The 24538-nt window shown below is 46.4% G+C and overlaps 1 protein-coding gene across 1 annotated transcript in view; it reads left to right on the top strand.

Annotated features, from left to right (window-relative positions):
* TET1 (tet methylcytosine dioxygenase 1) overlaps window positions 1-24538 on the top strand; it is a 222720-nt gene that overhangs the window by 147770 nt on the left and 50412 nt on the right. Inside the window, exons 6-7 of the mRNA XM_038743394.1 lie at window positions 1102-1310; window positions 15387-15537. Coding sequence (XP_038599322.1) covers window positions 1102-1310; window positions 15387-15537 — 360 coding nt within the window. The remainder of the gene's footprint in view (window positions 1-1101; window positions 1311-15386; window positions 15538-24538) is intronic.

Here is a 24538-nt window from a genome sequence, read left to right on the forward strand (position 1 = left end):
CATTTCACAGAGGAGTTAACTGAGGCTCAGAGAAGTGAAGTGACTTGCCCAAGGTCACACAGCAGACGTGGCGGAGCCGGGATTCGAACCCATGACCTCTGACTCCAAAGCCCGTGCTCTTTCCACTGAGCCACGCTGCTTCTCTCATCGATGTCTCAATCAATCGATCATTCAGTGTTATTAACTGGGCCCCACTGTGTGCAGAGCACTCTGCTAAGTGCTCAGGAAAGTACAGTGCAACAGAGTTGGTAGCCACATTCCCTGCCCACAGCAAGTGTTATCCCCATCCAACAGTGTTCTAGACTGTGAGCCCACTGTTGGGTAGGGACCGGCTCTATATGTTGCCAACTTGTACTTCCCAAGCGCTTAGTACAGTGCTCTGCGCACAGTAAGCGCTCAATAAATACGATTGAATGAATGAATGAATGTTATTGCCAAGACCGATACGCTAATAATAATAATGGCCTTTGTTAAGCGCTTACTATGTGCAGAGCACTGTTCTAAGCACTGGGGGGGATACAAGGTGATCAAGTTGTCCCACGTGGGGCTCCCAGTCTTAATCCCCATTTTAGAGATGAAGTAACTGAGGCTCAGAGAAGTTAAGTGACACAGTCACACAGCAGACATGTGGCGGAGCCGGGATTCGAACCCACGACCTCTGACTCCAAAGCCCGTCTTCTTTCCACTGAGCCACGCTGCTTCTCTAATCTCTGCTAGTCTAAGAGAAGTGGCTTCGAAGACTCCAGTTTGCACCGTGATAGGTCCGCCTGGTCGCTGGCGTTAACGTTTTTGTCAGTCCGTCTTATTTCTTGAGCGCCTACTACGCGCAGAGCCCTTGGGAGAGTACCGTATTACAAAAATATGAAGAAAGCGCTCAAGTGAAAAACGGAAAGCGAGAAGCATTCGGCGGGTCGACGACTTGGGGCTCTCTAGGGTATATGTTGCCAACTTGTACGCAGTAAGCGCTCAATAAATACAATTGATTGATCGATTGAAAAGGCAGTTTTTAAATTCAAGGCGTCTGAGGTATTCAGTGACGGTTCGGCTCGCGAGCGCCTGGCTGTTTTCCTAACCCGCGGACGCGGAAATCTGGTTTTGCAGGTAATAAGAAGAAGCAGCAACGAGGAAAAACTGCTGTGCCTGGTCCGCCAGCGGGCCGGCCACCACTGTCAGACCGCCGTGATTGTGATCCTCATCTTGGCCTGGGAAGGGATTCCGCATCTCCTCGCCGACACGCTCTATCAGGAACTGACCCAGAGCCTCCGAAAGTATGGCTGCCCCACCAGCCGACGCTGCGCGCTGAACGAAGAGTAAGTGAAGGCTCCGCCGGCCCGCGCTGGGATGTTCCCGGCGCGTTCCCTGAAGCGGGATTGCGGATGTTGTAATTCAGCGACTGAAAAAAGGCTCCCAGCCCGCCGGAAGTATTTATCGGGTGCTTAGTGCGTGCACCGCGCTGTGCTAAGCGTTGAGGAGGGCGCGGTGCGGCGGGGTTGGGCTGTTCACCGTTATGATTCACTCGTGGAGAATCAATCAATCAATCGTATTTATTGAGCGCTTACTATGTGCAGAGCACTGTACTAAGCGCTTGGGAAGTACAAATTGAGAAATGCAAAGCAACGTCCAATCGGTTCTCCTGGGACCCGTGCGGCTGTTGGTATTTTGTGCTCTCCCAAGCGCTTAGTAGTAGTAGTAATAATAATAATAATCATCATCATCATTAGTAGTAGTAATAATAATAATAATAATCATCATCATCATCATCATCAGTCATATTTATTGAGCGCTTACTATGTGCAGAGCACTGTACTAAGTGCTTGGGAAGTACAAATCGGCAGCATATAGAGGCAGTCCCTACCCAACAGTGGGCTCACAGTCTAAAAGTCTAAAATAATCTAAAATAATAATAATGATAGCATTTATTAAGCGCTTACTACGTGCAAAGCACCGTTCTAAGCGCTGGGGAGGCTAACAGGGCGATCGGGTTGTCCACGGGGGGGCTCCCAGTCTTCATCCCCATTTTCCAGATGAGGGAACTGAGGTCCAGAGAAGTGACTTGCCCAAAGTCACCCCGCTGACAAGTGGCGGAGCCGGGATTTGAACCCATCATCATCATCATCATCAATCGTATTTATTGAGCGCTTACTGTGTGCAGAGCACTGTACTAAGCGCTTGGGAAGTACAAATCGGCAACATATAGAGGCAGTCCCTACCCAACAGTGGGCTCACAGTCTAAAAGTCTAAAATAATCTAAAATAATAATAATGATAGCATTTATTAAGCACTTACTACGTGCAAAGCACCGTTCTAAGCGCTGGGAAGGCTAACAGGGTGATCGAGTTGTCCACGGGGGGCTCCCAGTCTTCATCCCCATTTTCCAGATGAGGGAACTGAGGCCCAGAGAAGTGAAGTGACTTGCCCAAAGTCACCCAGCTGACAAGTGGCGGAGCCGGGATTTGAACCCATCATCATCATCATCAATCTTATTTATTGAGCGCTTACTGTGTGCAGAGCACGGTACTAAGCGCTTGGGAAGTACAAATCGGCAACATATAGAGGCAGTCCCTACCCAACAGTGGGCTCACAGTCTAAAAGTCTAAAATAATCTAAAATAATAATAATGATAGCATTTATTAAGCGCTTACTACGTGCAAAGCACCGTTCTAAGAGCTGGGGAGGCTAACAGGGTGATCGGGTTGTCCACGGGGGGGCTCCCAGTCTTCATCCCCATTTTCCAGATGAGGGAACTGAGGCCCAGAGAAGTGAAGTGACTCGCCCAAAGTCACCCAGCTGACAAGTGGCGGAGCCAGGATTTGAACCCATCATCATCATCATCAATCGTATTTATTGAGCGCTTACTATGTGCAGAGCACTGTTCTAAGCGCTTGGGAAGTACAAATCGGCAACATATAGAGGCAGTCCCTACCCAACAGTGGGCTCACAGTCTAAAAGTCTAAAATAATCTAAAATAATAATAATGAGAGCATTTATTAAGCGCTTACTACGTGCAAAGCACCGTTCTAAGCGCTGGGGAGGCTAACAGGGCGATCGGGTTGTCCACGGGGGGGGCTCCCAGTCTTCATCCCCATTTTCCAGATGAGGGAACTGAGGTCCAGAGAAGTGACTTGCCCAAAGTCACCCAGCTGACAAGTGGCGGAGCCGGGATTTGAACCCATCATCATCATCATCATCAATCGTATTTATTGAGCGCTTACTGTGTGCAGAGCACTGTACTAAGCGCTTGGGAAGTACAAATCGGCAACATATAGAGGCAGTCCCTGCCCAACAGTGGGCTCACAGTCTAAAAGTCTAAAATAATCTAAAATAATAATAATGATAGCATTTATTAAGCACTTACTACGTGCAAAGCACCGTTCTAAGCGCTGGGGAGGCTAACAGGGTGATCAGGTTGTCCACGGGGGGGCTCCCAGTCTTCATTCCCATTTTCCAGATGAGGGAACTGAGGCCCAGAGAAGTGAAGTGCCTTGCCCAAAGTCACCCAGCTGACAAGTGGCGGAGCCGGGGTTTGAACCCATCATCATCATCATCATCATCAATCGTATTTATTGAGCGCTTACTGTGTGCAGAGCACTGTACTAAGCGCTTGGGAAGTACAAATTGGCAACATATAGAGACGGTCCCTACGCAACAGTGGGCTCACAGTCTAAAAGGGGGAGATAGAGAAAAAAAAAACCAAACATACTAACAAAATAAAATAAGTAGAATAGATATGTACAAGTAAAATAAATAAATAAATAGAGTAATAAATATGTACAAACATATATACATGACCTCTGACTCCAAAGCCGGGGCTCTTTCCACTGAGCCACGCTGCTTCTCTGCGTAGTACAGTGCTTTGCACACAGTAAGCGCTCAATAAATAAGATTGAACTTAAGCGTTTTGACTAGAGCGCAGTGGAAGAATTCGGGAATGCTCTTCCAACTCCCTACGCGTTCCTGGACCGTGACGCGGTGTCGGAAGAAGTTGTTTGCTTTTCATTCCTTCCTTCAGTCAGTCGTATTTGTTGAGCTCTTATTGTGTGCCGAGCACTGTACTAAACGCTTGGGAGTGTGTATTGTAACAAAAAATAGTCGCATTCCCTGCTTATAGCTAGCATTGGCACACAGTGTTGGTCAAGCTGTGAGCATCATCATGGGGGTCCTCCTTAATAATCATAATTTTAATGTTTGTTAAGTGCTTACTATGTGCAAAGCACTGTTCTAAGCGCTGGGGAGGATACAAGGTGATCAGGGTGTCTCATTTGGGGCTTAACCAACAGGCCGTAACACTCGCGTTATTGGAGAACCGATTGTACTTTATTTTAGTCCAGTTTTTGTTTAAAATGTTTCATTAAATGAAAATATTAAATATATTTAAATCGCAGTATATCAAGTGAAAAGAGCCCGGGCTTGGGAGTCAGAGGACGTGGGTTCTAATCCCAGCTCTGCCACTTATCAGCTGTGTGACTTTGGGGAAGTCACTTCACTTCTCTGTGCCAACTTGTACTTCCCAAGTGCTTAGTACAGTGCTCTGAACACAGTAAGCGCTCAATAAATACGATTGATTGATTGATTGATTGATTGTGCCTCAGTTCCCTCATCTGGAAAATGGGGATTAAGACTCTGATCCCCATGTGGGACAACCTGGTGACCTTGTGTCTACTCCAGCACTTAGAATAGTGTTTGGCACATAGTAAGCGCTTAACGAATACCATCGTTATTATTATTTTAAATTACAAGCCATAAAGCCAAACTAGCAGAGAAGCAGCGTGGCTCAGTGGAAGGAGCCCGGGCTTTGGAGTCAGAGGTCATGGGTTCAAATCCCAGCTCCGCCAGTTGGCAGCTGTGTGACTTTGGGCAAGTCACTTCACTTCTCTGGGCCTCAGTTCCCTCATCTGGAAAATGGGGATTAAGAGTGTGAGCCGCCCGAGGGACAGCCTGATCACCTTGTATCCCCCCAGCGCTTAGAACAGTGCTTTGCACATAGTAAGCGCTTAATAAATGCCATTATTGTTATTATTATTATTGTCAGCCAGAGAGGGATAATGTTGTTGAGCAGAAGTACATAGTAAGCGCTTAACAAATGCCATCATTATTGTTATTATTATTATCTGTGGTGCCAGCCATAATGATCCCCCATAGTATCCGTGTTTTTGGTAATATTTTGGTTCTCCTTTGGATAAAAACAGGGTACTGCTGTTCATTCATTCAGTCATATCTACTGAGCATTTACCGTGGGCGGAGCATTGTACTATAGTACACGCTCGGGAGAGTGCAATATAACAATAAACAGGCACATTTCCTGCCCACAGTGAGCTTACGTACCACTGTTTTTTTCTTAGTGACATCACAGCAGTATGCCTACAATTACTTTATTTGTTAATGCTCTTTTTAACTCTTTTTAACCTTGATTTGGGCCTATGAGTATGCCCATGCTAGAGAGGGCAGTGACAGGCAAGCCCCGGTAAATTCCTCGATATTTGTAAAGTCGAAAATCCAAGCAAAACGACCTTCACTGCTTCACTTCGAGGAAGACAGTGCTTCTTTAGTGTAGTTTGCAGTGTCAGAGTGTGGACTGAGAGGTTCCAGTATTTTACAGTCATACTGAAATTGGCTTATTAAACTGCGGTGGTCAGGTTCACCCACCGCAAAATAAGCCTCCTTTTTCTCCTTGCGGGCTAGTATTAGTATTAGATTTGGGTCCTTCTGGCAGTCAGACAATCAATCAATCCATCAATCAGTTTCTGCAAATGTGAAAAATGTGCCTTCATTCCGGCTCAAATTGAATGCTTTAAAACGGAAGCAAACCCTTGGCAATAGAGATGCCAAATGAAATAGAACTTTATTGGCAAATCAGGTGCTTTTTTTCCCCTGGAGTAGAAACCCCTGAAGAGAAACAGAGATTTACATAGAAGAAAGAGGATTAAGTAGAAAAATATGTGCAGTATTTGGATATCCAAGAGGCAGCGTTCATTCATTCTCTCCATGCCTTCTTTGGTGCCCCCTTGGAAGACTTTTTCCTTCAAAACTTCGTGTGGATTTTTGTGGCTTGGAAGCATTTCGGAGCATAAGCACTTACAGTTCCTTGATGAAGTTCTCTAGCCTTTAGCTCAAGTTAAGCAGGTGTTTCATAGCACGTAAGGAAACGTTATTTACTCCCGTGGGGTTTTCATTGTCGAAGGGGCTTCAACTGTGTCTGTGACTGTCTCTGTATGTTGCCAATTTGGACTTCCCAAGCGCGTAGTACAGTGCTCTGCACACAGTAAGCGCTCAATAAATACAATTGATGATGACTTGAGCTCTCCACACCCTCACCTGTCCTCCCGCGGCTCAGCGGCCAGGAAACCAAAAGGCCTGCTTGAATTCTAGTTTTATTCTCCTCCGTTTCACCTCGTTTTAAAGAGTTCCAGGGTACTCAGACTTTCCTCAAGGAGGCCCACGTCTTTCAGCCACGTTGTTGGCCCTTTTCGGGTACACCTTGTTTTCTATTTAATCTGTTCCCACCGTGTTCTAATAATACCTACTTTTGTTATCTTTAGACAAATGACTGAACCAGTGGAGTTCACCACATGGCAACCGGAGTTTATACCTCCCAAACCTCCACCCCAGATTGGTCACTGCCCGTGCCTTTACCTTACACATGTGCGGATGGGACGCTATACAATAATGACGGTATTTGTTAAGCGCTTACGGTGTGTCAAGCACCGTTCTAAGCTGCTGGGGCAGATACAAGCTAATCAGGTTGGACACAGTCTTCACCCCCATTTTACAGATGAGGGAACTGAGGCACAGGGAAGTTAAGTGACTCGCCCAAGGCCACACAGCAGACAAGGGGCGGAGCTGGGATTAGAACCCAGGTCCTTATGATTCCCAGGCCTGGGATCCATCCATTAGACCATACTGCTTCCCAGTATACCATATAGTGCTATACCCTACTACTTTACTAGTATATGCAGTATACAATAATAATAATAATAATAATGGGATTTATTAAGCACTTATTATGTGCAGAGCACTGTTCTAAGCGCTGGGGAGGTTACAAGGTAATCGGGTTGTCCCACAGGGGGCTCACAGTCTTCATCCCCATTTTACAGATGAGGGAACTGAGGCTCAGAGAAGTGAAGTGACTTGCCCAAGGTCCCACAGCAGACATGTGGCGGAGCCGGGATTCAAACCCATGACCTCTGACTCCAAAGCCCGGGCTCTTTCCACTGAGCCACGCTGCTTCCCTTGAAGCATGTGTCCCCTGTGGGACTGGGACTCTGTCCAACCTGATTACTTTGTATCCATCCCAGCGCTTAGTACAGTGCCTGGCACATAGTAACTGCTTAACAAATATGATAGAAAAGCAGCCTGCCTCAGTGGAAAGAGCAGGGGCTTGGGAGTCAGAGGTCATGGGTTCTAATCCTGGCTCTGCCACATGTCTGCTGTGTGACCTTGGGCAAGTCACTTAAATGCTCCAAACCTCAGTTACCTCATCTGTAAAATGGGACTGTGAGCCCCACGTGGGACAACCTGATCACCTTGTACCCCCCCCCCCCCCCCCCCCCCCCCCCAGATTTTAGAACAGTGCTGTGCACATAGTAAGGGTTTAACAAATGCCATCATTATTATACTACTTAATAATAATATATTATTCTACTTAATAATGCCATCATTATTATACTACTTAACTCACTTGGGCCTACCAAACGACCCCCTCTAACGAGTTATTTCCTTCAACTCAGAATGAGAGTTAATTTTAATCTTTGGGGCCATCACGCCTTGAGGTTTCAGTCTTCCTAAATCATTTCTACTTAATTTTCTTACTTGTTCTACGGTCGTTTATTTGTCATCCTAACATTCTCTCTCCTTCATCGTCCTCCTCCCTGGTAGCTATTGAAGATCATCAAGTGCACAGTATTGAACTTGGGAGAGCACAGTAGAAGTAAAAAGTGTAGAGCGTGTGACTAATGGAGGGAATAAACAGGCATAAATCGTTTACAGATATTGGAAGCAGGAGGAAAAATAGAAGTATGGCTGGTAGTAGCTAGAGTCTAGAGAAAAGAATATGTGATGAATAATTGGGGTACCTACTATCATTATATATGCTAGTGCTTAGGTTAGCTGTTGGGGTGACGTGTCCTAAGAAGGTGGAAATTAATTAGGGAATGCTTCTTAGAGGAGGTGGGTTTTTAGGATGGCTTTGGAGATTGGGAGAGCTGTGGTCTGGGAGATTTGGAGGGGATGGGAATTCCAGGCAACCGGGGGGCGGGGGTTTGGGTGTGAGACTAAAGAAGAGAAGCAGCGTGGCTCAGTGGAAAGATCACGGACTTCTGAGTCAGAGGTCATGGGTTCAAATCCCGGCCCCGCCACTTGTCAGCTGTGTGACTTTGGGCAAGTCACTTCACTTCTCTGGGCCTCAGTGACCTCATCTGGAAAATGGGGATGAAGACTGTGAGCCCCACGTAGGACAACCTGATTACCTTGTATCCCCGCAGCGCTTAGAACAGTGCTTTGCACATAGTAAGCGCTGAATAAATGCCATCATTATTATTATTAAAGTGAGGTCTGCATGGTTAGCTTGGGAGAAGCAGATCATTTCCTGGGGAGGAGCAAGTTCATTCATTCAATCATATATCTTTTAGACTGTGAGCCCACTGTTGGGTAGGGACTGTCTCTATATGTTGCCAATTTGTACTTCCCAAGCGCTTAGTACAGTGCTCTGCACACAGTAAGCGCTCAATAAATACGATTGATGATGATGATCTATTGAGTGCTTACTGTGTGCTAAGCACCGTACTAAGCACTTGGGAGAGTACAGTATAGCAATAAACAGACACATTCCCTGCCCAAAAGAGAGCAAGTGTGCAGGCAGAGTGTCTTGCTGCTGGTAATCAGGAGCCTCTGACCATTCAAGGAGTATAAAAATTGAGTCCCTGCCGTCCATGACTTTGTTTTGAGAACTGTGTGACCTTGGGCAAGTCACTCCTCTGTGCCTCAGTTACCTCATCTGTAAAATGGGAGTTATGTCTGTGAGCCCAATGTTTGACAGGAACTGTCTCTAACCCAGTTATCTTATATCTACCCCAGAGCCTAGTACAGTGCCTGGCATATAGTAAGGACTTAGCAAATGTGACAATTACTAGTATATCAGTTCCAGTCGATGGCAAAGTTGATGGCAGGTTAAAAAAAATGTTTATAGCTTCTGACAGTTCCTTAGTGGTGCTGACTTAATAATAATTTTGGTATTTGTTAAGCACTTACTATGTGCCAAGCACTGTTCTAAACGCTGGGAGAGATACAAGGTGATCAGGTTGGCCCACATGGGGCTCACAGTCTTCATCCCCATTTTCCAGATGAGGTCACTGAGGCACAGAGAAGTTGAGTGACTTGCCCAGAGTCACACAACTGATAAGTGGTGGAACCGGGATTAGAACCCATGACCTCGGGCTCCCAAGCCCGTGCTGTTTCCACTGAGCCACGCTGCTTCTCTAGAAATGATGGCATTTGTTAAGCGCTTACTATGTGCACAGCACTGTTCTAAGTGCTGGGGGAGAGACATGGTGATCAGGTTGTCCTACATGGGGCTCACAGTCTTAATCCCCATTTTACAGATGAGGTAACTGGGGCATAGAGAATAATAATAATAATAAGGGCATTTATTAAGCACTTACTATGTGCAAAGCACTGTTCTAAGCACTGGGGTGGTTACAAGGTGATCAGGTTGTCCCACGGGGGGCTCACGGTCTTCATCCCCATTTTACAGAGGAGGGAACTGAGGCCCAGAGAAGTGAAGTGACTTGCCCAAAGTCACACAGCTGACAAGTGGCGGAGCCGGGATTTGAACCCATGACCTCTGACTCCAAAGCCCGGGCTCTTTCCACTGAGCCACGCTGTTACTTCACCCATTAGTAGTCTCCCGAAAGGGGGCAATGTAATTGAACAAGGGAAAATTGGAAAATTTGTAGTTGGGCCTGAGTAGGTTACATTCTGGGGGATTCCTGCGTTCTTTCTTTTTTATTTTTTGGTGGGGAGGGAGGGTGTCTTCTAATTGGCTTGGGTGTTCATCTGGTGGAGAAGAGTAATTGTGGCCCTGAATTCCCTTACCCACCCCACTGCCTGTCGGCCTAGGCCCCGGTGGGAAGGTATTGACTAATTCTGCTGTATCGTACTCTCCCAAGCGCTTAGTACAGTGCTCTGCACTTAGTAAGCGCTCAATAAATACCCGAGTCACTGATTGGTAGCGGAGTTGGGAGGTCAGTTCCAAGATGTGGAAGAATAATAATAATGATGGCATTTATTAAGCGCTTACTATGTGCAAAGCACTGTTCTAAGCACTGGGGAGGCTATAAGGTGATCAGGTTGTCCCAAGGGGGCTCCAAGCCTTAATCCCCCTTTTACAGAGGAGGTAACTGAGGCCCAGAGAAGTGAAGTGACTTGCCCAAAGTCACACAGCTGACAAGTGGTAGAGCCGGGATTTGAACCCATGACCTCTGACTCCAAAGCCCGGGCTCGCTCCACTGAGCCACGCTTCACTGCAGCCTGTCAGCTAAGCAGTTTTGAGTCTAGGAGTCCCTGGGCAAGCGGTTGACGGGCTGATGCCATTTTTATCCGCGTGGCTTAGGCATGTTCAGCAGTAGTTAGGCATTTTGCAAAAACAGAAGTTTATGTTGGGAAATGAGCTCCCTATACCTGTTGGCCTCATTCGGTCTTGTAAATGTGACCAAGTAAAGTCTGAAGAGGGGAGATTTCCGACATTTGGTATTACTCAGAAGCTCTTCTGTATCTCAGAATGACCTTTGACTTCCATTCAGTTTGAAAGGCCACTGCGGGCCCAGATTTCTTGAACTCTGTTGAGGCTCTCCACCCAGGGTTCCCCACCTTGCCCCCTCTGCCTGATATTATCTTACCAAATGAACTGTTACTGCAGGGTGATCTAAATGGTATCTCATTCTGTTGCATTTTTTTGCTTTGTTTCCTAAAGTCACTGACTCCTATTATCTCAGTCTGTTTACAGTCTTTCCTGATGTGGTATCCTTGGTAGATTTTATCAGTGTCATTCATTCTTCCCAGCACAGTCGCCCTCATTGTTTGCATTGTCCCATCTTAGCTCTTCCAAAAATTGAGGTTCAGCTAAGCTATAGTTAATCATTTATTTCCTAGTTCTTTCCCAGTCTTCGGCTTTGACGCTCTTTCTTGTCTTGCCCCTTTCCCATCTTTTCAATAAATTAAAGGTGCTAGAATGAGTTTGCCTCTCCTTTTCTTACTCTTCAAGGAGCTTGTGGTAAATGTTCAATTCTTACGGTCTTTCCTCTCCTGAAGACTCCTCTCCAGCCCCTGTTGATTGATTTTAGTGGGAACTTCAGCCAAGAAAGACGGATGAGGGTGATCAATACCATTTTACCTGGCTAACCGTTTCTCCTTACCTTAATTTTGTCCCCAGGGTTCCTTCTTCATTTTGCAAAACAACCGAAACATGATTACATTTTCTTTTCTTTTATTAGTTTCTGGATTTACCTCTGGCTTTTAAAATCCTCCTGTATTTATTAAATGTATTTCTTCAATCCCTTGTTGGGTTTGTCCTTCTTCAGAATTTGCCTCTGCAAATTCATCTTGTTTGTATATAAATTTCTTACGATGCTTCAGTTTTTCTCCAATGTGCTATGTAATTTCCCCTTATGTTCTGTAAGGGTTCTTTAATGCAGCCCCACCTTTCTGTTCACTTTTCAGATTTTTGAAAAGCAGATTTTCCTCCAAGATCTGCTATACTTACTGAAGGACTTCTTAATATTTCTACCCAGTCATCTTGGGTTCAGTTCCTCAATTTCTCCAAATCAGTTTCACTGAAGGTGAATAATAATTTTACGCATCTTCTTCAAGTAGTCTTTTTCCTTATCTTAAAATCAATTAGCACAGGATCGGATTAAGCTGATGAATAGAGAAAAGGAATCACTGCATAAAGTCATAGATTTTTGCTCTCCAGCAAGCCCAAAGGAGGACCCAAATTTTGCAGTTTTCTTTGCTTTCGTTAGCCACCATCTCCTTCGTTTTTCACCATATGTTAATGCTGAATTTGAACTCTCAAAACCTGATTATTCTTTTTAAAGATTGCCATTCTTATTGTAGGTTCCAACTTGGGGCTTCAGAAATGCTGGTCATGGTGAGTGACAGACTCCAAGCTATTGTGGGATGAAGTGAGCTTTTAACAATGGAATATTTAGAGTGGAGACTTTCCTTTCTCTTTTTCCTCTCCATTTCTTTCCCTTACCAATATGCTTTCCATTCTCCCCATCCTCAGTACACTGTGAAGTGATATTAGGGCCAGTAGAAGAGTTATATTCGAGGGATTTATGGAGCACTACTTATGCGACTTAAGCTGTCTGCCTCACTTCGGGGATCGTGTCTACCACCTTTGTCGTATTGAACTTTCCCAAGCGCTCACTGCAGTGCCCTGTACACAGTAGGTGCTCAATAAGTACAATTGATTGATTTATCCAATAGGCTTCTCATCTAGTTCAGGTATTAGTCATCAGGGTTCTGCTAGTCATTAAATATCTTACCAGGAAAACCAGACAGACTCACTCTTGGGCATTGTGGAAAATGCTACAGGGACACTCCTGGAGGGGTGCCAAGTTCAAAAACAAACAAACAACCACCGAAAAAAGCCTTCTTTCTCCTCAGCAAGCATCTCCTTAACAGAGAAATAACCCAGACTGGACCCTTCCCTGCAGCCCAGGTGGGAGAAGCAATGGCTATTTCTGCCCCAGGTGACCCTTGTTATCTTTCAGCTCAGATTGAGCTCTTCTGCCCTCTTCCCTAGAGCCCCCAGGACTGACCCGGGCCTGTATTCTCCAGCAGCGAGGACAGAACATGGGAAGGGAGGCCGGGTGCTCAAACCCTCCCTGAATATCTGCGCAGCTGATTGTCCTCCACGGCGGACTCTCCTTCCATTTAAATAGGTCGTGGGTGATACCGAAAAGCAAACACCTGCAGCACAGTTCCACATACGAGCAGGTTTTATGATTCTTGCTCAAAGATTGGCCAAAGCTTCTTCCCACCAGCTCCACGTTAATGGCTCCGACCTATTCGCTGCCACTAACTCTATAGGAACAGGACTGTTTCCGCTAATCAAAATTACCACCCCTCCAGATACCCTTACCAGAACATCCAGGAGCCCTTCACCTTAGAATAGAGGAGATTTCTTGCAAAGGAAATATTCTGTTTTGCATGGCTGGCAGTAACATGAAAATTGTAGGCCGTTGTATAGATTTCTCCTTAAAGTGTGGGTGTGTGCGAGCTTTCCTCTCTGTAGGATCCCAAAACTAAGAAGTAAATAAACTGAAAGCCTGCTCGGAATAGCCCATTGAAGGCCATACATCTTCAAAGCCCTTCAACCCTCCTCTTCCGCTGCCCCCCCTTACAAATTACAAGTTACCTGAACTTTTCACTGGCCAGCCCTTAATGGGGGATTTTCACTTCAGTAAACCAAGAAGGAGTGTGGCCTAATGGAAGGAGCACCGGTCTGGGACCTGGGTTCTAATTCCAGCTCCTCCGTTTGCCTGCTGCGTGACTTTGAACAAGTCACTTGTCATCCCTGTGCCCCAGTTTCCTCATCTGCAAAATGGGGATTGAATACCTGTTCTCCTTCCTACTTAGAATGTGAGCCCCCTGTGTGACAGGGGCTGTGTCTGACCTCGCTATCTTGTGTCTGCTTCAGTGCTTAGCAGAGTACTTGGCACATAGTAAGCCTTAAACAAATATCACAATTTGTTGTTGTTGTTATTGAATGCCTAGCTTTTCTCCTTGACCTCTAAATGTAGAGTGCTGGTAAAACCACCCAGCTCCATGTCCAAACGAGAAACTCTGATAAGTCAACTAAGACTGGGACCTATGACTCTTAATTTACTCACAGGATTTAGAAGGATGCTATTTAATTAGCACATTTCTAGTTGGAAGTGTGGATCCCGATAGAGGCAGAGGTCCCGACAACTAACTAGACACCAGTTATTCATGGGTGATAGTTACTTGGCTTGGAAATAGCATTTTCTCCCAATAACTTGGAACTGCAGCGGGTCTAGTGGCTGAAGCATAGGCCTGGGATTCAAAAGGACCTGGATTCTAATTCCGACTCCGCCACGTGTCTGCTGTGTAACCCTGGGCAAGACACTTCACTTCTTTTTACCTCAGTTACCTCATCTATAAAATGGGGGTTAGGACTGGGAGCCCCATATGGGACCTGGACAATGTCCAACTTGATTTGCTCGTATCTCCCACGGCGCTCTGTATAGTGCAGAACCAACCAACAAACAAAAACAACTGGAGATGCTAACAGCCAGTCAGGCCCAAATGCAGTTATTGTCCAGTTCATCCATTTTTGAGTTCCTTAAGCTTGTCCTTTTAAGAAGGCATGTGTTTCAGGCGGGCCTCAGACTTAAAACACAACTGGCTCCTGAAAACTGAACGTTATAACAAAAGGAACCGATTTTGTCATAGCAACAGTATTATAAATGAGCGATGGGGCCAAGCCTAGATATCTTATTTTTGTGAAAATTACCCAGAGTTGTGTATTCAATTAGCGATGAGTAGTATAGCCGCGTTAATGTTTTTATGCGGTCATGGTGTTGTGATGGAATTAGTGTGGAACTAGGGCTGCAGTGTCTTGGCCCAAGTTCCCGGACCTTTTCTTAACCCTGTCTCCCCATCCTCCGCTCCCACCTCCGATCGTTCGTTCGATTTGTCTTGGGGAGCCTCATTCCCTCCAGGGCTGCAAAGATGGGGGCCCGGCCACGGTGGAGAAGACAAGATAGGGAGGAGCTGCAGAAAAGAGGGAGAGGTCAGCAGAAGAAAAGGTCTGAGGTGGCAGCCAACGTCCTCCCACTTGCGTTGCTGCCTCCCTTCCCCCTGGTAGCCCCGGTTATCGGGCCTGCTGTCATGAAGTCGCAACCGACTCACTGTAAAAATGAAAAAAGGCTGCGATTTTATAAACGTGGAAGTTCGTTCGTCGAAACAAGGAACCCTCGGGAGTCTAGGGCTGCTCACATTCAATATATCGTTATCAAAAAACACCCCAAAGTCTCCTAGGAGGTTACACCACAGAATCCCCAGAGGTCTGCTTAATTTCTCTGTGCCTCAGTTACTTCATCTGTAAAATGAAGATTAAATCCTCCTCCTTCTTGCTGAGACTGAGAGCCCCATGTGGGACAGGGACCGTGTCCAACCTGATTCTCTTGTTTTGACATCAGTGCTCAGAACAGTGCTTGGCACTTAGCTTAACAAGTACCATAATTATTGTTGTTAGTGGTAGCATTACCACAGAAGGCTCTAAAATAAGCCTTTCGAGTGACTGTTTTGCCGAAAGAAATGTCCTGCTTTATCAGCTTTTTACCTTGCAATTACCCGTCTTATAGTCGTACCTGTGCATGTCAAGGCCTTGATCCAGAGACTTGTGGAGCGTCCTTCTCGTTCGGCTGTTCGTGGAGTATGTATTTCAACGGCTGCAAGTTTGCCAGAAGCAAGAACCCCAGAAGATTCCGGCTTCTCACCGATGATCCCAAGCAAGTAAGTCCCCTTCTAAATCTGATTTGGATAGACTTGTGATTTTAGTATCTGTGATTAATATTTCCCTCATCTTGGTAAAATGTGCGGCTGACTTTAAAACAGGTTAATTCATTGAAATGGCTGACTTTGGAACTTCTTACTTGGGAAGTTTTTCCAAGTGCAAATATAATTACCCCCCCTGAGACTTTTATATTGATTCCAGAGAAACATCTTAAGAAAAACAATTTGCCCGATTTTCATTTTTCCCTTTATTCCCATTTCAGTTCTCTGGGTCAGGTCGTAATAGTATTTATTAAATACCTTCTCTGGACAGAGTGCTGGGAAAATCAGTTTGTGGGTAAGAGTTAGCCAAGGCCCCCGGCTCGACGGGGATTTTGTAATCTAAGAATGAGGTGAGGAGGGGTTTGGGTAAAGACACAATAGGAGAGATTAAACAGCATAAATACGAAAACAACGTGATAGACAAAGTTCAGAGGTCAGTAAATCCAGTGGCCAAGGGGGCTACGAGCTTCATGATACGACTAGTCAGGTGGTCCTGAGACCAGTCATCACCAAATCCTGCCTCCCTCTAATCCTAAAGCCTGAAAAGCAGCCTAAAGCAAGACAATTCCACATCACAGGGAAGAACAAATGAATGGCCTGCAATCAGGAGATATTCTGGAAGGTAGGCTGAAATACAGCTAAATTTTGATCACTAGCAATGTTGAACGAACAGGGTTTTTTTTTGAGGCGAGGACGAATGTAAAGAAGTAGCGTGATTAATTTGAGGATTTATGAGGTAAACGTAGAGGGGATGGGTGGTTATATGTGTTTGTCTGCGTTCTTCTTTCGTGATTGAAATTAGCGGGTGGTTTTTAGGGTGAGGTCTCGGGGGTAGCCCACTCGCAGCAAGATATGCCCTGGGGTTTGTTTTTCAGGGTAATAATGGGCTGCACTGAGTTGTCTGCTTATCCTTGACTTGACCTGTTGCAAACCCTACCCCCAGTTTCCTGTAATGTGGGGCTTGTGTTCTTAAGGAACCCTGTGTTACCTAAAGCTCATAATAATAATGATGGTATTTGTTAAGCACTTACTATGTGCCGAGCACTGATCTAAGCACTGGGAGGGATACAAGGTAATCAGGTTGTCCCAGGTGGGGCTCGCAGTCTTAATCCCCGTTTTACAGATGAGGGAACTGAGGCACAGAGAAGTTAAGTGACTTGCCCAAAATCACATTGCTAAGTGGCAGAGCTGGGATTAGAACCCATGACCTCTGACTCCCAAGTCCGGGCTCTTTCCGCTGAGCCACGCTGCTTATCTGCTCATCTTTTGTATTCCCTTAGCTCTATTTATTTTACTTGTACAAATTTACTATTCTATTTATTTTGTTAATGATGTGTATCTCGCTTTATTTCTATTTGTTCTGACGACTTGACACCTGTCCACACCTTTTGTTTTGTTGTCTGTCTCCCCCTTCTAGACTGTGAGCCCATTGTTGGGTAGGGACTGTCTCTATATGTTGCTAACTTGTCCTTCCCGAGCACTTAGTACAGTGTTCTGCACACAGTAAGCGCTCAATAAATACTATTGAATGAATGAATGAATCCCTAACACTGCAAATGTGCACACATAAGGGAAGCAGCATGTCCTAGTAGAAAGATCCCGGGCTTTGGAGTCAGAGGACCTGGGTTTTAATCTCGGCTCCGTCACTTACCTGCTCTGTGACCTTGGGCAAGCCGCTTCACTTCTGTGAGCCTCACTTCCCTCTTCTGCAAAATGAGGATTCATCACCTTTTCTCCCTCCTACCTAGACTGTGAGCTCCAGGTGGAACTCGAATAGCTTGTATCTAACGCGGTGCTTAGTAGAGTGCTTGGCACATAGTAAGCACTTAATAAATACCACTGTTGTTATTATTATCATATATTTTTTTCCCCAAAACTATATCTCAGGGCAGACCCTAATTTCTATGATAGTCTTTCCAAAACTTGTAGTGAAAATACACATTCTGATAAAACTGTGTTTGTGTTTTACAAGACAACTGGGGGTGAGTGTGTGCTTTGTGGTTGTAGAACTCCAAGTCTCTGAGCACCTTTGTCCTCTGTAGGCGCTGTATTTATACAAATGAAGCGCTATAAGTATTCTTTTTTATCCTGTACTCCCAACTCCCAGGTTCATTCTTTCCACTAAACCACATTGTCTTGCGTCTGTATTGGACTTCAGACGTGAACACCTTTTTTTTTTGCAAAACAGCATGGTAGATTTGTCAGCTCTCGTTATGTTAAACCAGAACCTCACATCTGTCAATCAATTAATGGTATTTACTGAGTGCTTATTGTGTACAGAGCACTGGACTAAGTGCCTGGGAGAGGGCACTGAGGTGGAATTGGTAGACCCGTTCCCTGCCCACAAGAAGCTTAAAGCATAGATGGGGAGACAGACATGAATATAAATAAATAAATTACAGATTTGGCATAAGTGCTGTGGGGCTGAGGGTTGGGGTGAATAAAGGGTGCAGCTCCAAGGCAAGAGCCATAGGAGTGCATTTCTTGTTTCTCCACTATATCTTCTATTTTGCCCTACTTATTTTTTTTCAATCTTGAGAGGGGTAGAGAATCAAATCTGGATTAGGCATGATGCTGAATCTAAAATATGGGATTGGCGTTTTATTACTTACCTATAGTTGGTCTTGAGTGGAGGCTTGGTACAGTGCTTGACCTTAGTAAGCACCTAACAAATACCAGAAAAGAGAGAAAGAAAGAGGTTACTAACCTAAAACCCTGTGGCGTCCTTAAAGGGTTCAATCAATAGTATTTATTGAGCACCTCTGTGTGTGGAACACTGTATGATGCGTGTGGGTAAGTTCAGTAGAATTAGTAGACGTGATCCTTGTCCTAAAGGAGCTCACAGCCTAGTGGGGGAGACAGACAAGATAGGAGGGAGAAGGGAAAGGGAATAAAGGTACTTGAGTTAATGCGAAAGGAATAAAGTTTGTTGGCTTTTCTGGGCCTCTTTGGGAATGTTGCTCTCTCCCAAATCTGTCCTCCTCCTAACTTGTTATCATCCCCTTTCCGCCCTGTCTCTCAAGCACATGTAAGCTTGGCCTAGTGGAAAGAGCACAGGCCTGGCAGTCTGAGGATCTGGGTTCTAATCCCGGCCCTGCCACCGGCCTGCGGGGAGATCTTGGCCAAATCATTCATTCAGTCGTATTTATTGAGCGTTCACTGCAGAGCACTGTACTAAGTGCCTGGGAGAGGGCACTATAACGGAATTGGTAGACACGTTCCCTGCCCACAAGGAGCATCTCTCTATGCCTCAGTTTCCTCCTCTGAGGATGCAGTACCCGCTCTCCCTTCCCCGTAGACCTATATGGATATAGGACTGTGTCCAACCTGATGATCTTTATCTATCCCAGCACTTAATACAGTGCTTTATACATAGAAATGCTTACCAAATGCTATCATCATCATCACACAACCAAGGCCTCCTTGACTCCCCTCTCTTTCAATCCCCATATTCAATCAGTTTCTAAATCCTGTCGTGTCTTTCTTCGAAACATCTCCAATCAATCAATCAATCAATCGTATTTATTGAGCGCTTACTATGTGCAGAGCACTGTACTAAGCGCTTGGGAAGTACAAATTGGCATCACATAGAGACAGTCCCTACCCAACAGTGGGCTCACAGTCTAAAAGGGGGAGACAGAGAACAGAACCAAACATACCAACAAAATAAAATAAGTAGGATAGAAATGTACAAGTAAAATAAATAAATAAATAAATAGAGTAATAAATATGTACAACCATATATACATATATACAGGTGCTGTGGGGAAGGGAAGGAGGTAAGACGGGGGGATGGAGAGGGGGACGAGGGGGAGAGGAAAGAAGGGGCTCAGTCTGGGAAGGCCTCCTGGAGGAGGTGAGCTCTCAGCAGGGCCTTGAAGGGAGGAAGAGAGCTAGCTTGGCGGATGGGCAGAGGGAGGGCATTCCAGGCCCGGGGGATGACGTGGGCCGGGGGTCGATGGCGGGACAGGCGAGAGCGAGGTACAGTGAGGAGATTAGTGGTGGAGGAGCGGAGGGTGCGGGCTGGGCAGTAGAAGGAGAGAAGGGAGGTGAGGTAGGAGGGGGCGAGGTGATGGACAGCCTTGAAGCCCAGGGTGAGGAGTTTCTGCTTGATGCGCAGATTGATCGGTAGCCATTGCAGGTTTTTGAGGAGGGGAGTAATATGTCCAGAGCGTTTCTGGACAAAGATAATCCGGGCAGCAGCATGAAGTATGGATTGAAGTGGAGAGAGACACGAGGATGGGAGATCAGAGAGAAGGCTAGTGCAGTAGTCCAGACGGGATAGGATGAGAGCTTGAATTAGCAGGGTAGCGGTTTGGTTGGAGAGGAAAGGGCGGATCTTGGCAATGTTGCGGAGCTGAGACCGGCAGGTTTTGGTGACGGCTTGGATGTGAGGGGTGAATGAGAGAGCGGAGTCGAGGATGACACCAAGGTTGCGGGCTTGTGAGACGGGAAGGATGGTAGTGCCGTCAACAGAGATGGGAAAGTCAGGGAGAGGACAAGGTTTGGGAGGGAAGACAAGGAGCTCAGTCTTCGACATGTTGAGCTTTAGGTGGCGGGCAGACATCCAGATGGAGATGTCCTGAAGGCAGGAGGAGATGCGAGCCTGGAGGGAGGGGGAGAGAGCAGGGGCAGAGATGGAGATCTGGGTGTCATCAGCGTAGAGATGATAGTTGAAGCCGTGGGAGCGAATGAGGTCACCAAGGGAGTGAGTGTATATTCAGAACAGAAGGGGACCAAGCACTGAACCTTGGGGAACCCCCACAGTAAGAGGATGGGAGGGGGAGGAGGAGCCTGCAAAAGAGACTGAGAAAGAACGACCGGAGAGATAAGAGGAGAACCAGGAGAGGACGGAGTCTGTGAAGCCAAGGTCAGATAACGTGTTGAGGAGAAGTGGGTGGTCCACAGTGTCAAAGGCAGCTGGGTAGCTGGGACTACCCTTCCTCTCCGTCCAAACTGTCCTATCCACAGTCCCGGTCTAGTCACTAATCAAAACCCTATTTAATAATAATAATAATAATAATAATAATAATAATGGCATTTATTGAGAGCTTGCTATGGACAAAGCACTGTTATAAGCGCTGGGGAAGTTGTCCCACAGGGGGCTCACTGTCTTCATCCCCATTTTGCAGATGAGGTAACTGAGGCCCAGAGAATATAATAATAATGATGGCATTTATTAAGCACTATGTGCAAAGAACTGTTCTAAGCGCTGGGGAGGTTACAAGGTGATCAGGTTGTCCCACGTGGGGCTCACAGTCTTCATCCCCATTTTACAGATGAGGTGACTGAGGCCCAGAGAAGTTAAGTGACTTATCCAAAGTCACACAGCTGACAGTTGGCGGAGCCGGGGTTTGAACCCATGACCTCTGACTCCAAAGCCCATGTATTTGACTACAGCAGAAGCCTCCTCACTCATCTCCCATCCTCTTGTCTCTCCCTTGGATATTTGCTTATCAGTGTTATGGGAAAAGAACAAAGCTTGTGAACACCAAGTAGTGCCATAGAAAGTCAATTATCCACATTAATGGGACTGGGGCTGTTCACATAATTGAAAGGTCATTAATCAAAGAAAATTGGGTTTGGCTATCTCAGACATTTGCACTCCCAGTTTTGTTAGATTTTCCAAGTCTTTTCATCATCTAGACAAGTGACTGACTTGGACACTGGATGGTCAAATAATCCGCTTTCAACTGGACTCTTGTTTTATACTCACACAATCATTGAAATTCTATAGCAGTGTGGTTCAGTGGAAAGAGCACGGGCTTTGGAGTCAGAGGTCCTGGGTTCAAATCCCGGCTCTGCCAATTGTCAGCTGTGTGACTTTGGGCAGGTCATTTAACTTCTCTGTGCCTCAGTTGCCTCATCTCTAAGATGGGGATTAAGACTGTGAGCCCTGCGTGGGACAACCTGATCACCTCGTAACCTCCCCAGCGCTTAGAACAGTTCTTTGCACATAGTAAGTGCTTAATAAATGCCATTATTATTATTACCCAGTCCATACTTCACTTTGCTGCATAGATCATTTTTCTCTAAAGCATTGTTTTGTGCACCTCCTCCCGCTCCTCAAAACCTCCAATGGACCTGTAATTTATTTTAGTGTCAGTATCCCCCTCTAGAGCATAATCCCCGTGAGGGCTAACTGTATTGTACTCCCCAGTCAGTCCATCTGTAGTATACCATCAACTGATTTATTGCCCCTTTGCTGAGTGCAGAACATTGTGTTAAACACTTGAGAGGGCAATACAATAGACAGTAATCTCTGCCATCAAGGAGTTTTATCTGTCTGGTGCAGTGCTTTGCACAGAGTAAGCTGACAGACTATCTCTCTGTCCACCTTCAAAGCCTTATTAAAGGCACATCTCCTCCAAGAGCCTTCCCCGACTAAACCTTCGTTTCCTCTTCTCCCACTCCCTTCTGTGTTGCCCTAGCAAGCGAAGCAATTCAGCCTGGAAATCAGAAGGCCCTGGGTTCTAATCCCATCTCCACCACCTGTCTGCTGTGTGACCTCGGGCACGGCACTTCACTTCTCTGGGCCTCAGTTCCCTCATATGTAAAATGGGACTTAAGACTGTGAGCCGAATGTGGGTCAGGGACTGTGTCCAATCTGATTCATTCATTCATTCAGTCAGTCGTATTTATTGAGCGCTTAGTGTGTGCAGAGCACTGTACTAAGCGCTTGGGAAGTACAAGTTGGCAACATATAGAGACAGTCCCTAAGCAAGAGCAGGCTCACAGTCTAGAAGGGGGAGGCAGACAACAAAACAAAACATATTAACAAAATGAAATAAATAGAATAAATATGTACAAGTAAAATAAATAGAGTAATAAATAGGTACAAACATATATACATATGTATATATATGGGTGCTGTGGGGAGGGAAAGGAGGTAAGGCGGGGGGGATGGGGAGGGGGAGGAGGGGAAGAGGAAGGAGGGGGCTCAGTGTGGGAAGGCCTCCTGGAGGAGGTGAGCTCTCAGTAGGGCTTTAAAGGGAGGAAGAGAGATAGCTTGGCGGATGTGCGGAGGGAGGGCATTTCAGGCCAGGGGGAGGACGTGGGCCGGGGGTCGATGGCGGGACGGGCGAGAACGAGGCACAGTGAGAAGATTAGCGGTGGCAGAGGAGCGGAGGGTGTGGGCTGGGCTGGAGAAGGACAGAAGGGAGGTGAGGTTGGAGGGGGCGAGGGGATGGACAGCCTTAAAGCCGAGTGTGAGGAGTTTTTGCCTGATGCGTAGGTTGATTGGTAGCCACTGGAGATTTTTGAGGAGGGGAGTAACAAGCCCAGAGCGTTCCTGCACAAAGACGATCCGGGCAGCGGCGTGAAGTACAGATTGAAGTGGGGAGAGACATTAGGATGGGAGATTGGAGAGGAGGCTGATGCAGTAATCCAGTCGGGCTAGGATAAGAGATTGAACGAGCAGGGTAGCGGTTTGGATGGAGAGGAAAGGGTGGATCTTGGCGATGTTTTGGAGGTGAGACCGGCAGGTTTTGGTGGCGGATTGGATGTGAGGGGTGAACAAGAGATCGGAGTCGAGGATGACACCAAGGTTGCGGGCTTGTGAGACGGGAAGGATGGTAGTGCCGTCAACAGTGATGGGAAAGTCAGGGAGAGGGCAGGGTTTGGGAGGGAAGATGAGGAGTTCAGTCTTGGACATACTGAGTTTTAGATGGCGGGCAGACATCCAGATGGAGATGTCCTGAAGGCAGGAGGAGATACGAGCCTGGAGGGAGGGAGAGAGAACAGGGGCAGAGATGTAGATTTGGGTGTCATCAGCGTAGAGATGATAGTTGAAGTCGTGGGAGCGAATGAGGTCACCAAGGGAGTGAGTGTAGATTGAGAACAGAAGGGGACCGAGAACTGACCCTTGAGGAACCCCTACAAGTAAGGGGATGGGAGGGGGAGGAGGAGCCCGCAACAAACTGAGAATGAATGGCCGGAGAGTTGAGAGGACAGAGTCTGTGAAGCCAATGTTGGATAGCATCTTTAGGAGAAGGGGGTGATCTACAGTGTCGAAGGAAGCTGAGAGGTCGAGGAGGATTAGGACAGAGTAGAAGCCATTGGATTTGGCAAGCAGGAGGTCATTGGTGACCTTTGAGAGGCCAGTTTCCGTCGAATGTAGGGGACGGAAGTCAGACTGGAGGAGGTCGAGGAGAGAGTTGGCGTTGAGGAATTCGAGGCAGCACGTGTAGACGACTCGTTCAAGGAGTTTGGAAAGGAATGGTAGGAGGGAGATAGGGCGAAAACTAGAAGGGGAGGTGGGGTCAAGAGAGGGTTTTATTAGGATGGGAGAGATGTGGGCATGTTTGAAGGCAGAGGGGAAGGAACCAGTGGAGAGTGAGCGGTTGAAGATGGAACTGATTAGCTTGGATCTACCCCAGCGCTTTGCACAGTACCCGGCACATAGTAAGCACTTAACAAATACTATTAAAAAAAAGTCAGTGGACAGACTGAAAGCTAATTAGCCCCCTACCTGGACCCTGGGAGGTGGCCAGGACCTCTGCCGACTTCAGTCCTTCTGTCCTTGAACCAAATTCTCCAGACCCAAGAAGTCACAGGGGGGAGTTGGAGATGAACGATCCTCTCCTACTCTAGGTCAGTGCTCTGCGAACCAAGAGTAAGTCTGTGTATTCCCCAGGGAGCTGAGCATCAATTCCAGCAGTGTGGCTCAGTGGAGAGAGCCCGGGCTTTGGAGTCAGAGGTCATGGATTCAAATCCTGGCTCCACCAACTGTCAGCTGTGTGACTTTGGGCAAAACACTTAACTTCCCTGTGCCTTAGTTACCTCATCTGTAAAATGGGGATTAAAACGGTGAGCCCCCCGTGGGACAACCTGATCACCTTGTAACCTCCCCAGCGCTTTAGAACAGTGCTTTGCACATAGTAAGCGCTTAACAAATATTATTATTATTATTATTATTATTATTATTATCCCAGAAGATGCAGTCAGTACAGGGGCCTAG

This window comes from Tachyglossus aculeatus, chromosome 3, assembly GCF_015852505.1.
Source record: "Tachyglossus aculeatus isolate mTacAcu1 chromosome 3, mTacAcu1.pri, whole genome shotgun sequence".
NCBI lineage: Eukaryota > Metazoa > Chordata > Mammalia > Monotremata > Tachyglossidae > Tachyglossus > Tachyglossus aculeatus.